This window comes from Zalophus californianus, chromosome 7, assembly GCF_009762305.2.
Source record: "Zalophus californianus isolate mZalCal1 chromosome 7, mZalCal1.pri.v2, whole genome shotgun sequence".
Classification (NCBI taxonomy): domain Eukaryota; kingdom Metazoa; phylum Chordata; class Mammalia; order Carnivora; family Otariidae; genus Zalophus; species Zalophus californianus.
Window position 1 is genome coordinate 142,585,320 of NC_045601.1, and position 12,957 is coordinate 142,598,276.

Here is a 12,957-nt window from a genome sequence, read left to right on the forward strand (position 1 = left end):
ACCCCTCCCAGCTGGAGAAGCATCCATGGAGGCTCGGGGGAATCTTGACTTCTACCCCCAGCTGGCAGTTAGGAAGAGTTAGGAGGTGGTGACCTTCCCCATTCTGTTCGCCTCCCAAAGTGGTGTCAGAAGAAGTCAGCTAAAACAAAAGGCTTCAGTAAGACCCTGAGTCTCATAACCTAATACCTAAAATGTCCAGGTTTCAAAGAGCACTCATCACACCAAGAACCAGGAATCTCAAAAGGAATAAAGAGAGATACTAACAGAGGCCAAATGAAATGGTAGAAATTTTAGAATTATCTGACAAAATATTTTAAAGAAGCCATCATAAAAATGCTTCAATTACAAACATACTTCAAACAACCACCACCCTCCAACCACCACCACCAAAATAGTCTCAGGAAAGGAATATATAAAGAACCACCCAGTGAAACTTTTAGAAATGACAATGTAATCACTGAAATGAAAGTTAACATCACCAGAAACAGTACACTTGACACTGGGAGCCTTCTGGTTTGATAAGATGAGAATACAGCATCGATTCTGTGTTCTGTGGTATTTCTGTCAAAAGATAACCTGCACGGGGCACCTGCGTGGCTCAGTCAGTTAAGTGTCTGCCTTTGGCTCAGGTCATGATCCCAGGGTCCTGGGATCAAGTCCCGCATCGGGCTCCCTGCTCGGCAGGGAGCCTGCTTCTCCCTCTGCCCCTCTCCTCCCACCCCTTGTGCGCACCCACAAGCTCTCTCTCGCAAATAAATAAAATCTTAAAAAAAAAAAAAGTTAACCTGCAAAGGGATCTATCATGAGAAACTAGCAGATGAAATCAAACTAAGGTACGTTCTCCAGTTACTGGACTGTGCCCTTTCCAAAATATCAAGGTCATTAAAGATAAGGAAGGCCTGAGGAACTGTTCTAGATCACATGGTCCTGGACTGGTCCTGGAACCATAAAGAAGATTATTGAGACAACTGGAGAGATCTGAATGAAGCCTGAGGACTGGGTGAAAGTGTTATTCAATGTTGATTTCCTGACTGTGGTAACTGTGCTGTGGTTCCATAGGAGTGTCCCTTTTTTTTGGAAATACACAATGATGTGTTAAAGGCTAATGGGCATCATGCCAGCAATTCACTCTAGAATGGTTCAGGAGAAAAGAAATCAGTATGTATAAATAGTGTGGAATTGCATGAAATCTCTGGACATGAGGGATTCCATTTTCCTTTCCAACTAACGAGCTCCTAACTCAGCCGGAAGCAGCAACTGTTTGACAAGTGGTTGCTCCTAACATTTCAACAGAGTCACACACATTCGGATCAGTGGAGGACAGTAAAGTCAGTAAGTACAAAGCAGGGATTTTCACTTGATATCAGTAAGATAGTCATCACAAGCGGTTCGACTGAGCAGCACCAATACAGCAGGGTTTTTTTTTTTTCTTTTCTGCTTTTATGTAAATCCTGTAATTACCTCTTCCTTCTTTCTCATAAAAGCCCCCTTGCTTTCCCTGCACGAGTGGGACACTTTTCTGGTTACTCTGGAATCTGTGCTCCCCTGAATAAAGACCTTTGTTCCTTTTCAGTTCTACCTCCTTTCCTTGGGGGACAACAGAAAGGATAAAACAGCAAATACGCCAATAATTGAGGATCTACAGGAATATGGTAAGGGGCATATAGGGATTGGCCTAATTGTCCGGCTTTTCTATTGGTTTTTAACTACTTCCAAATAAAAAAGTTAAAATATAGACTTGTTCGAATAAATTATGGTACATTATGGTAATAGAAAAATATGTAATTGTCCTAAATGATTCTCAAGATCTCTTTTGACTTAGAAAGGTATCACCGATATATTAAATGAAAAATAGCAAGTTGCATAGTGTGTAGAGTATAATTTTGGGGGGAAGAAGGTACTAATAAATTAAAAAATAATGCTGAGAATGATATAAAGCCAAGTGTCAACATTGTTTGTCTCAGAATGATTTACAGTGTACATCTCTCAGTTTTCTAATCAGAAAAGAAGAAATCTCTTCTGGAGGCAGGCAGAAGTAGGGCAGAGAGGACTGAAACCATCCAAATTAACTACCATTGCTAGGATTTCATGGTTAAAATACCACATTCTGTTTATTTTTATAGAAAGTAAATATATATATATATAATGAGTCCAATCATCACAGTATGAAACTAGAAATCAATTATTTTTTAAGGAAAAAAAACTAGGGAAAAAAACACATGGACGCTAAACATGCTAGTGAAAATGGATGGGTCAATGAAGAAATCCGAGGAAATGAAACAATACATGAAGACAAACAAAAATGGAAACACCATGACTGAAAATATTTGTGTGGCACCTGGCTGGCTTGGTTGGTAGAGCACGTCGTGACTTGGATCTCAGGGTCATGAGTTTAAGCCCCATGTTGGGCATGGAACCCACTTTAAAAAAAAAATCTTTGGGATACAGCAGATACAGTTCTAGGAAGGAAGTTTATAGCAGTACAGGTTTTACAAGAAACAAGAAAAATCTCAAAACAGCAATCAAACCTTATACCCAAAGGAACTAGAAAAAGAAAATAAAGCCCAAAGTTGGTAGAAGGAAGATAAAAGTTTAGAGTGGAAATAAATGCAAAAAATATGTATCAGTGAAACCAAGAGTTAGTTCTTTGAGAAGATAAACACAATTGATAAACCTTTAGCCAGACTCCTCAAGAAAGAGCAACTAATAAATAAAATCAGAAATGGAGAAATAACAACCAACACCACAGAAATACAAAGAATTATAAAAGAATACTATGAAAAATTATGTAACAAATTGGAGAACGTAGAAGAGATGGATAAATTCCTAGAAACATACAATCTGCCAAAACTGAATCAAGAAGAAATAGAAAATTTGAACAGACCAATTACTAGTAACAAAATTGAATCTGTAATCAAAAAATTCCCCAACAAAAGTCCAGGACCAGATGGCTTCACAGGTGAACTCTACCTAACATTTAAAGAAGAATTCATACCTATTCTTCTCAAACTATTCCAAAAAAATAGAAGAGGAAGGAAAACTTCCAAATCCATTCTACAAGGCCAGCTTTACCCTGATTCCAAAACCAGACACCACTAAAAAAGAGAACTACTGGCCAATATCCTTGATGAACACAGATGCAAAAATCTTCAACACATATTACCAAACCAAATTCAATAGTATGTTAAAAGGACCATTCACCATGATCAAGTGGGATTTATTCCTGGGATTCAAGAGTGGTTCAATATTCTCAAATCAATGTGATCTATCACATTAACAAGAAGGATAAAAACCGTATGATCATCTCAAGAGATCTAGAAAAAAGGATTTGATACAATATTTGTTCGTGATAAAAACTCTCAATAAAGTGAATTTAGAGGAACCATACCTCAACATGATAAAGGCCTTCTATGAAAAACCCACAGCTAACATCATTCTCAATGGGGAAAAACTGAGAGCTTTTCCCCTAAGGTCAGAAACAAGACAAGGATGTCCACTCCCACCACTTTTATTCAACAGAGTACTGGAAGTCCTAGCTGCAGCAATCAGACAAGAAATAGAAGCATCCAAACTAGTAAGAAGTAAAATGGTCACTATCTGCAGATGACACGATACTATATATAGAAAACCCTAAAAGACTACCAAAAAAACCTATTCGAATAAAGGAATTCAGTGAAGTTGCAGGATACAAAATTAGTATGTAGAATCTGCGGCATTTCTATATATTCATCATAATGTAGCAAAAAGAAAAATTAAGAAAACAATCTCATTCACAATTGCATCAAAAAGAATAAAGTATCTATAGTTTAACCAAGGATGTGAAAGACCTATACCCTGAAAACTGTAAGATACTGATGAAAGAAACTGAACGTGATGCAAATGGAAAGGTATTCTGTGCTCATGGATTAGAAGATTAATATTGTGAAAATGTCCGTATTACCCAAAGCAAACTACAGATTAATGCAATCCCTATCAAAATACCAATGGCATTTTTCACAGAACTAGAACAATCAATCCTAAAATTTGTATGGAATCACAAAAGACCCCAAATAGCCAAAAGAAATCTTGAGAAAGGAGAACAAAACTGGAAGTATCATAATCCCAGATTTCAAAGATGTACTACAAAGCTGTAGTAATTAAAACATTTGGTACTGGCACAAAAATAGACACACAGATGAATGGAATAGAGAGCCCAGAAATAAACCCTCACTTGGTCAATCAATCTATGACAAAAGAGTCATAATACACAACAAGGAAAAGACAGTGTCTTCAAGAAATGATGCTGGGAAAACTGGACAGCAACATGCAGAAGAATGAAACTGGGCCATTTTCTCAAACCAAACACAAAAATAAAGACTAAGTGTGAAACCTGAAACCATAAAAATTCTAGAAGAAAATATAGGTAGTCATCTCTTAGACATTGGCCTTAGCAACATATTTAATATGTCTCCTGAGGCAAAGGAAACAAAAAAATAAACTACTGGGACTACACCAAAAGTAAGATTTTGCACAGAAAAAAAAAAATACAAAAACTCAATCAAACAAAGTAACTTACTGAATGGAAGAAGAAATTTTCAAATGATACATCTAATAAAAGTTTAATATCCAAACTATATAAAGAACTTCTACAACTGCACACGCACGCACGCGCGCGCGCACACACAACACCTGAACAATCTCATTAAGAAAGAGACAGATGGGGGGCGCCTGGGGGGCTCAGTCATTCAGTGTCTGCCTTCGGCTCAGGTCATGATCCCAGGGTCCTGGGATCGAGCCCCGCATCGGGCTCCCTGCTCGGTGGGGAGCCTGCTTCTCCCTCTCCCACTCGCCCTGCTTGTGTTCCTGCTCTCTCTCGAGAGTGTCATATAAATAAATAAAATCTTTAAAAAAATAGATGACTTAATGTTTTTCCAAAGACCGCCTACAGATGGCCAATACACATATGAAAAAATGCTCAACATTTAATCAGTAGGGAAATGCAAAACAAAAACCACAATGAGATTATCATCTTACACCTGTCAGAATGGCTAGATCAAAAAAACAAGAAGTGTTGCCAATGTGGAGAAAAAGGAACCCTTGTGCACCACTGGTGGGTATGTGAATTGGTGCAGGCACTCTGGGAAATAGTAAGGAGGTTCCTCAAAAAATTAAAAACAGGAATACCATATGATCCAGTAATTCCACTGCTGGGTATTTGCCCAAGAAAACAGAGCACTAATTAAAAAAGATATATGCATCTGATGTTTACTGCAGCATTACTTACAGTAGCCAAACTATATAAACAATCCAGGCATCCATATATATGTGAATGGATAAAGGAGATGTGATTGCACACACACAGGACTATTACTCAGGCATAAAAAAAAGAATGAAATCTCAGCATTTGTGACTGACAACATGGATGGACCTAGAGGGTATTATGCTAAATCAAGTAAGTCAGAGAAAGACAAATACCGTATGATTTCACTTCTATGTGGAATCTAAGAAATACATGAACAAACAGACTTCTTTAATACAGAGAAGAACCTGGTGGTTGCCAGAGGGAAGGCGGAGGGTAGGGAGATCAGCAAAATAGGTGAAGGGGATTTAGAGGTACAAGCTTCCAGTAATAAGTCAGGGAAATAAAAAGTACAGCATGTGAGATACAGTGAATAATATTGTGATAACACATGGTGATGGGTGGTGACCACCCTTATTGTGGTGAGCACTGAGTAATGTGCAGAATTGTTGAATCGCTATGTTGTATGTATGTAATGTAGCATTATCAACTACACTTTAATAATAAAATAAGAATAGGAAAAAGTATCAGGGCAATAATGACCACCAAAGTGAGGTCAGCTTGCTTCTGACAGTTCTTATAAATACATACACTGATTTTCTCAGCTTTATGCGTTATTATTCTCTTTGTGTAAATCAAAGGTTTCAAAGAGCAGTCACCTCTGGATATATTAACAAAAGACAATCCCAGAACCAACAAAATTCAGACCTCAACGAGTCCAGAAGGCCCCGAAGAACAGGTGGACTAGGAAGAAAGAGACACTATAAGTCCCACATACAGAGATATAAAGTACATCATGAAAAGGGATCTGATAGTATTGTAAAAGGTGAGGTATCCCGACCCTTATAAATTGAAGTACAAGCACTCAGGGCACTTAGTCATTTCCAATGATGGCATCAGTATCTGCATTAGGACCAATGCGGAGGGGAAGGATCGGTGTCCAGCCCACACGTTTCAAATTAAGTTAATGATACAAGTGTGACTATCTCTACTACAAAATCGCTCTGCACACACTCAGGATTGGTTGTTCGCGTGATGAATTAGGCAGGTTCTTGCTTCTCCTCCTCATCCTTGGCTACCTTCCACCACGGTCAATGAAGATAATCAAACACTGTCAACTGCCAAGTTGGAAAGTTGAAACTAATGTCTAAAAGTGGTTTGAGGACAAGGATGGATTTCAGTTATCGCACCAACCTGCCTTCCATACTGAACTGTCAAAACTTACTGGTAATAATTTGATCCAATTCTGAGGTCACCAAGGAGTATTAATCACTCCTACCTATAGTATTAAGAATCATCTTTGCACAAAGCATTATTTAGCCTAGAACCAGAAATAGTGTATAGGGTCAGAATAGAACCAATTTGAGGATAGGTACAGGAAAGCCATCGGATAGTCTGAACCAAGAATACAGTAGGAGACATCAGATGAGCATCTCAGAGCAGACTTCTGAATAAACATTTCCTGCTCCTTGTGCTGATGCAATTTTTATATGACACAGTCAAGAGGTGAAAAATAAATTTATCTCAGGCGTGACCTCTCTTTGTAAAACAAAAAGATGTACCATTTTAATTCTTCCTCAATTTTTCAAATTTTGATTCATCACTAAAATATTCCAATGATACTATTTAAATTATATGATATATATCATTACATATAAATTACGTTTTATACATATAAAAATAAATATAAGAGTATTGACATATTTTAATTATATAATGTATATTATATGTATATGTTCAAGTATAAATTATAATATGTAAGTATACATAATATATATATTCCAGTATATATATACATATGTTCAAGTAGCACTGGAGGGGACATATACCTTTTATAACCCCAAATATTAATGTTTTATGAAGACAAAAAGGACTCTGAAAATTATTGCCTAAATATATGTTAGGACCTTTATTTTGGCACCTATGGAAGAGAGTTAATGCACAAGGAATAAGAGAAAAATTAAACTTTATACCTCTTTGTAGTTAACTCTCCCATCCTGAAGGTGGAGAAACTCCAGAGCTCTGTGTCCTGAGAGAAATATATAAATCAATTAAATTCAACAATACCTGAAACAGAATTTATTCAAGATGTTTTAAAAGGAAAATTGGGGCATATGGGTGATGCAGTCAGTTGGGTGTTAAACCCTTGGTTTCATCTCAGGTTGTGATCTCAGGGTCCTGGGATCGAGCCCCGAGTCAGGCTCCATGCTCAGCATGGAGTCTGCTTAAAACTCTCTCTCCCTCCCCCTCCCCCATCCCTCCCCATGCTCATGGGTGCAGGCACACTCACTCTCTGTAACAAATAATCTTTAAAAAACTAAAATAAAAAAAACAAGGAAAATGTAATTTTGTCATTGCAACGGTCAAGGAAGGGGGAAATGAAAATTTAAGTGTGTACTCACTAGTCATTTTCATTAGGCATAGTAAGATTCATACGATAGTTACATCACCAAAAAATACAAATCAAATTTGCATGGTGATTTGAAGTTTCTGCTTAGCATGGCCCTGCTAAGCTAGGTCTCAGTTCCCTCCTAAGTAAAAGTAAGTAATTCCCACATTTACAGGTGTGTTGAGAGAGTCACACAAAATACACGTATATGATGAGCACAGTGGCTGATACATGGTAGGAGCTCAGTAAACCGAAGCGTCATCTTAGCCTCAACACCCCCACCCCCACCAAGATAAATGACCCTAAGCAGAAAATAGGATACATGGCCAAAACCATGGACTGAATCAATTACTCTCGAATGTTTTTTCATCAGTTGGGCCACATTAGATGGACCAAAAAAAAAAAAAAAAAAAAAAAAATCCCAGGTTACCTGCTCCACTCACTTGCGGACACACACACACACACACACACACACACACACACACACACATCCACACCCTGAATCTTCCTAGAATCTAAGACGAACATGCCTTGTAAAGTCACATTCAAAGGGGATACCTTCCTTCTATTGTGAATCACATCCAGTTTTGTAATTCATACAAAAATACAGCCACTCCTCTAAGCATAACACTGTAAGATAGAGGCTCCCAGCCCACATCAGTAACCTGGACACAGGATTGCCAGGATTTACAGCTCCAAACCACCAAACGAGGCCCGTTTTAATTAACTCACAGACTGTCAGCCTTCCAACAGGCTTTACATTAAGTGAAATCATGAACCAAGAGATTTACAGAATCCTCTAAATAATTGGTAAATGTTGGGAGTTTTTTCTTTCACATAAGACTCCTCAAAATCTGTGCAGGTTAGGAGTGGTCTTCAATTATGTTCACATAAACAAAGTTTTATATTAATATATTTAATATCTTAATATATTAACATGTATATATTTATATACTTACGATATATATAGATAATACATGTATACATTTAATATTTTATATTTCTATTTAATATTTCTATTTAGTATTTTATATAATGTATTGATATATTTAATGTTATATTAATATATACAAAACATATATTCAGTATAATCTATTAGGATCTTTGGTACCTACTGAAAAGAGGCAAGCAGTTATCCGATTTTATTAAAACTTCATACTGCATCTGTGTTTAAGGATTAAAAACTCTCCATTTATACTTATTCTTTTTTTTTAAGATTTTATTTATTTATTTATTTGAGAGACAGAGAATGAGAGACAGAGAGCACCAGAGGGAAGAGGGTCAGAGGGAGAAGCAGACCCCCCGCCAAGCAGGGAGCCCGATGTGGGACTCGATCCCGGGACTCCAGGATCATGACCTGAGCAGAAGGCAGTTGCTTAACCAACTGAGCCACCCAGGCGCCCCATTTATACTTATTCTTGAAAATTTCCATTTACACTTTGTTCTTTCTCAGCCTACAGTTCTAGCAATTTCAATTTCAAAGAACTTACACCTGGACAATACTTTCAAATTCACTGAGACGTTCGGCTTCCTTACTTTACAGAAGAGGATCGCAGAGAAAATGAATTGCTCTGACTCACATACTTAGTTTATAGCAGAGCTGGTATTACAGCCTGGGTCTAATTCTCTCGTTTGCTGACTGCTCGTAGCAATAAATGTATTTGGAAAGAACACTGGACTGGCTCTCAGGACATGCAATCCTAGGCCAGCCCTCTAATGAGCTAGCTGTGAGATTCTCCAGATCGATTTCCTTGTATGTGAAATACAGGGACTGAGCTCAGTGACCTCTAGTGCCCTTCCAGAAGGCAAAATTCTGGGCTCATAGGTTCTTGTCCACCAGAACTCAATAAATACCTCAGTCTATCTGGCACTGATAAGCTTACACCCTTTATTTGTAATCTTGTTATGATTGGTACCTTCTGGCCAGGTGGCCTGACTATGAAATATTCTTGTTTTTATCTAAAAGAAAACGCAGATTTAATCTGAAAACTGTTGTAGAATATAATCCTATTCCATGCGTTCAAAAAAAATATTACAAATACACTCCATTCAAGAACCAAACCCACCATGCACCTGCATCTGGCACTCTGCCTTCACCCCCGAGCCCGTCCTCCCCAGCTCTTGTCATCGGTCCCCTCTAGTGCCAGTAGCCAGACGCCCTCGCTTCCTTGCCCTGGCTGGGGCCCACCACGACTCAGGGGACCCACCCCCGTGGCGACAAGTGGCCTGGCACACATACTTGGAAATCTAAAACAACAAAAACAACATTCCTCACTCCTACTGAGATCCACCCATCTTCCTCCTCTACCATTCTATCAGTTCTGCTTCATGGCAACCGCGAGTTTCTCGGAGTTTCTCCAGCTCCTCACTGTTTGCCCACCCAGAGAAACAGCCAGGGGCCGATCATCAAGCACGCATGGCTCCCTTGCCTCCTGCCCACCCTCCACGGAACCCACCCGACTCCAGTCCGGGGAACTTGTTATCAGTATGTGGGACCGACTTCACATCTCTTCCTTAACACCCTGTGACAGACTTAGCATCCCTAATCCCAGGCAAGGTGCAGGCACTTACCTATCTCGATGTGTGTGGAGATGCCACATGGCGAAGCCCCCGGGCAGAGGGAGCCCAGTGTGATCAGCAGCCCAGGCCAGAACCTGCAAAGGGACATGCCCTCGTTACTTGCTGCTCCTCAGTGACACGACGTGCTCAGAACTGCGGTGGCAGGGCCTGAAACCCAGGCCCAGACCCACGGCTTTCCCTCTAAGCAGGTCACTGACCGGGCAACCAAGCCTCATTTCAAAATAATAACACTTCCCAGTCAACTGTTTAACTACTGTTTAACTTCACGAGAACAGCAAACAAACTCCATCTGGGAGAGGAAAAAAAAAAAAAAAAAAGCCATCAACTGAAATGTGAATGCTCTTAGTGGGGAGCATGGCCACTTTGTGACACAGGTGTCCTCCAGATTTCTTGTTAAAACAAAACTTGTATGGTCACCTTAGCAAAGTTGTCTCCAGATGTTTTTTGCTTTCTTCAAAAAAGAGAGAGACTCACCTGTCTAGACTGAGGGTCCACATGCTGGACCACCTCGACTCACAAGGGCTGATCCCTCAGGCATCCTTTGCACACCTGTAGCAGGGGCCCCCGAGTCCTCAGCCTCCAAAGCCCAAAGTGCTGGGAGAGCTTTTATGACGATCAGCTGGAGCTGGCTTCTCTTTCAGTATTTGGCAACAGATACTGACACTTGCATGGGATTACACAAGAGCAAGCACTCCTGGTCTCCCCGCTTCCTGCTGTTCTTATGGGGCTTATCTCAAGCCGGTTGCACGGTCAGATTCCTGCACCCCAAGCGAAGACGCTGATTCCACTGGGCAGGAGACATGGGACAGATTTAAGACCAAGAAACAAGGATTCGGAAAATGCTAGGCTCAGAATATACCTGTGAGGAAGTATCTGGTCTGTAGCACTTCATCCATGGGAAAAAGTCGGTGAAGCTCTTCGGGGAAAAGGTGGTAATCTTACAGCTCAAATTATGCACGTTCTAAGTGGAAAGCAAGAAAGGAGATCCTGAAAGAGTGGGAGGAAACTGTACTCACGCTCAGGGGAGCAAACGGAAGAGAAGAATAGAAGATGGGATGATTTAGACCCTTAGGTCTCTGCCAAGTTTCCTCTGTAACCTTAGCTTAGCCACCTGCAAGCCCCACAGAAGGAAGCCCACAGCTCTCCCCGAATCCGGAGGGCACTGGGCCCCGCTGCTCCTGACGGCTTTTGGGCCAGAGGCCATGAACTTTGGCTGAGGTGCTTTATATACATAGGCCTAATCTCCCCCTTACTGCAAGTGGGGGAGCAGATGGAGAAGGCCGGGCGAAGAAGAAAGGTTCCAGACTGAGCCATCGCCCCCAGCCAGGCTCTGGGAGGCATCGGGCAGCCTAGGAGCTAGACAGGAACCGCAGGGGGAGGGGAACTGTTCCTACGCTGAAAGGGGGCTTGCAGAGGGCACAAGACAGAGAGAAGGGGCAGCCGGCATCAGGACTTCCCTAGACCTTAGGCACCTTGGCCTTTGTAGGCCCCTTCCTTCCTAAAAATAAAAAAAAATAAGATTTTACATCTCTGTTGACCTAAGTATTCATCTATTTATATTCAACCTAAAAGGTTTTTTTTCTGATTTTTAAAAGAAATTACACAGTTTTGTGTGCCACTAAAAGTACTATGGACCCTAGGCAGAGTGCCTACTGGAGAAGTCACCTGGAAAAGGAAGTGAATACTGTTTGAAACAGAACCTTAGGAAGACAAGCGGACTGATACTGGATCAAGAGAGGCTGCCACGGTTGTGCCAACAGTAGGGCTCCCCCTGCAGGCAGCAGGTAGAAAGACGCCAGGTCCCGGGACGCCAGGGATACCCACCGGGCAGCAGTCTCCCCTCCAGGACCTCCTCTCTTCCCCCAATTCCTCCAGTAGAATACAGACAGAAACAGCGAATACACGCGCACACACACGCACACACACACACACAGAGACTAAACTCTGCTGTTCCCACTTCTGCTAGATGTGACTCACTCAGGACTGAGTGACGCCGACTCATTAAAAAAAAAAAAGCCAAAATTTAAAGGTACTGCCTCCGCATTTTGCAAATAAGAACCCAACGTCCCAGAGAAAGTGGAAGAGCCCACAGGCTCCAGAAAAGACAGCAAGAGACTCAACGCAGTAGAAATGGAGAAGCAGAGATATGCTGAGACTAGTGCTCCTAAATCAATGCACAGAAATGGGCTTCACTCGAACCCACAGATTCAGAAGATGGCCCTGCTAAATTTCTCTTTGTATCCTCGTTAAAGCTGAGGCTTCCTTCCTTTTTTTTTTTTTTTAAAGATTTTACTTATTTATCTGATAGATAGACAGCGAGAGAGGGAACACAAGCAGGGGGAGTGGGAGAGGGAGAAGCAGGCTTCCCGTGGAGCAGGGAGCCCGATGCGGGGTTCGATCCCAGGACCCTGGGACCATGACCTGAGCCGAAGGCAGACGCTTAATGACTGAGCCACCCAGGTGCCCCTGAGGCTTCCTTCCTGCTTCCAGATTCTTAGGCTCATGTCTACTTGTAATGATACCTCGCTTGATTCAATTCTGACACATGGTCCCACTGACCAGTTGGAGGCCTAACTTTCATCTTAACTAGTGGCTTGTCCTAGGGCAGCTACTAGGACTTTGAACGTTGTGCTGAATTTAATGTAGCAACTCTGCTAAGCCATTAATTATGTTATCTCACTACAAACGAGAGAACTTTCTACAAGAAAAG

The 12,957-nt window shown here is 40.8% G+C and overlaps 1 protein-coding gene across 2 annotated transcripts in view; it reads right to left on the reverse strand.

Annotated features, from left to right (window-relative positions):
• Positions 1–11,179, reverse strand: part of GPLD1 (glycosylphosphatidylinositol specific phospholipase D1) — a 54,248-nt gene extending 43,069 nt beyond the window's left edge. The window contains exons 1-4 of one of the 2 annotated variants that reach the window (XM_027601598.2): positions 11,107–11,179; positions 10,722–11,034; positions 10,239–10,321; positions 7,252–7,307 (exon numbers count right to left, since the gene is read on the reverse strand). In XM_027601598.2, coding sequence (XP_027457399.1) covers positions 7,252–7,307; positions 10,239–10,321; positions 10,722–10,744 — 162 coding nt within the window. In that variant the 5' untranslated portion in view covers positions 10,745–11,034; positions 11,107–11,179. Of the gene's footprint in view, positions 1–7,251; positions 7,308–10,238; positions 10,415–10,721; positions 11,035–11,106 lie in introns of those variants that run through there. The other variant, XM_027601599.2, reaches the window with a different exon arrangement.
• Positions 11,180–12,957: the final 1,778 nt, after the last annotated feature.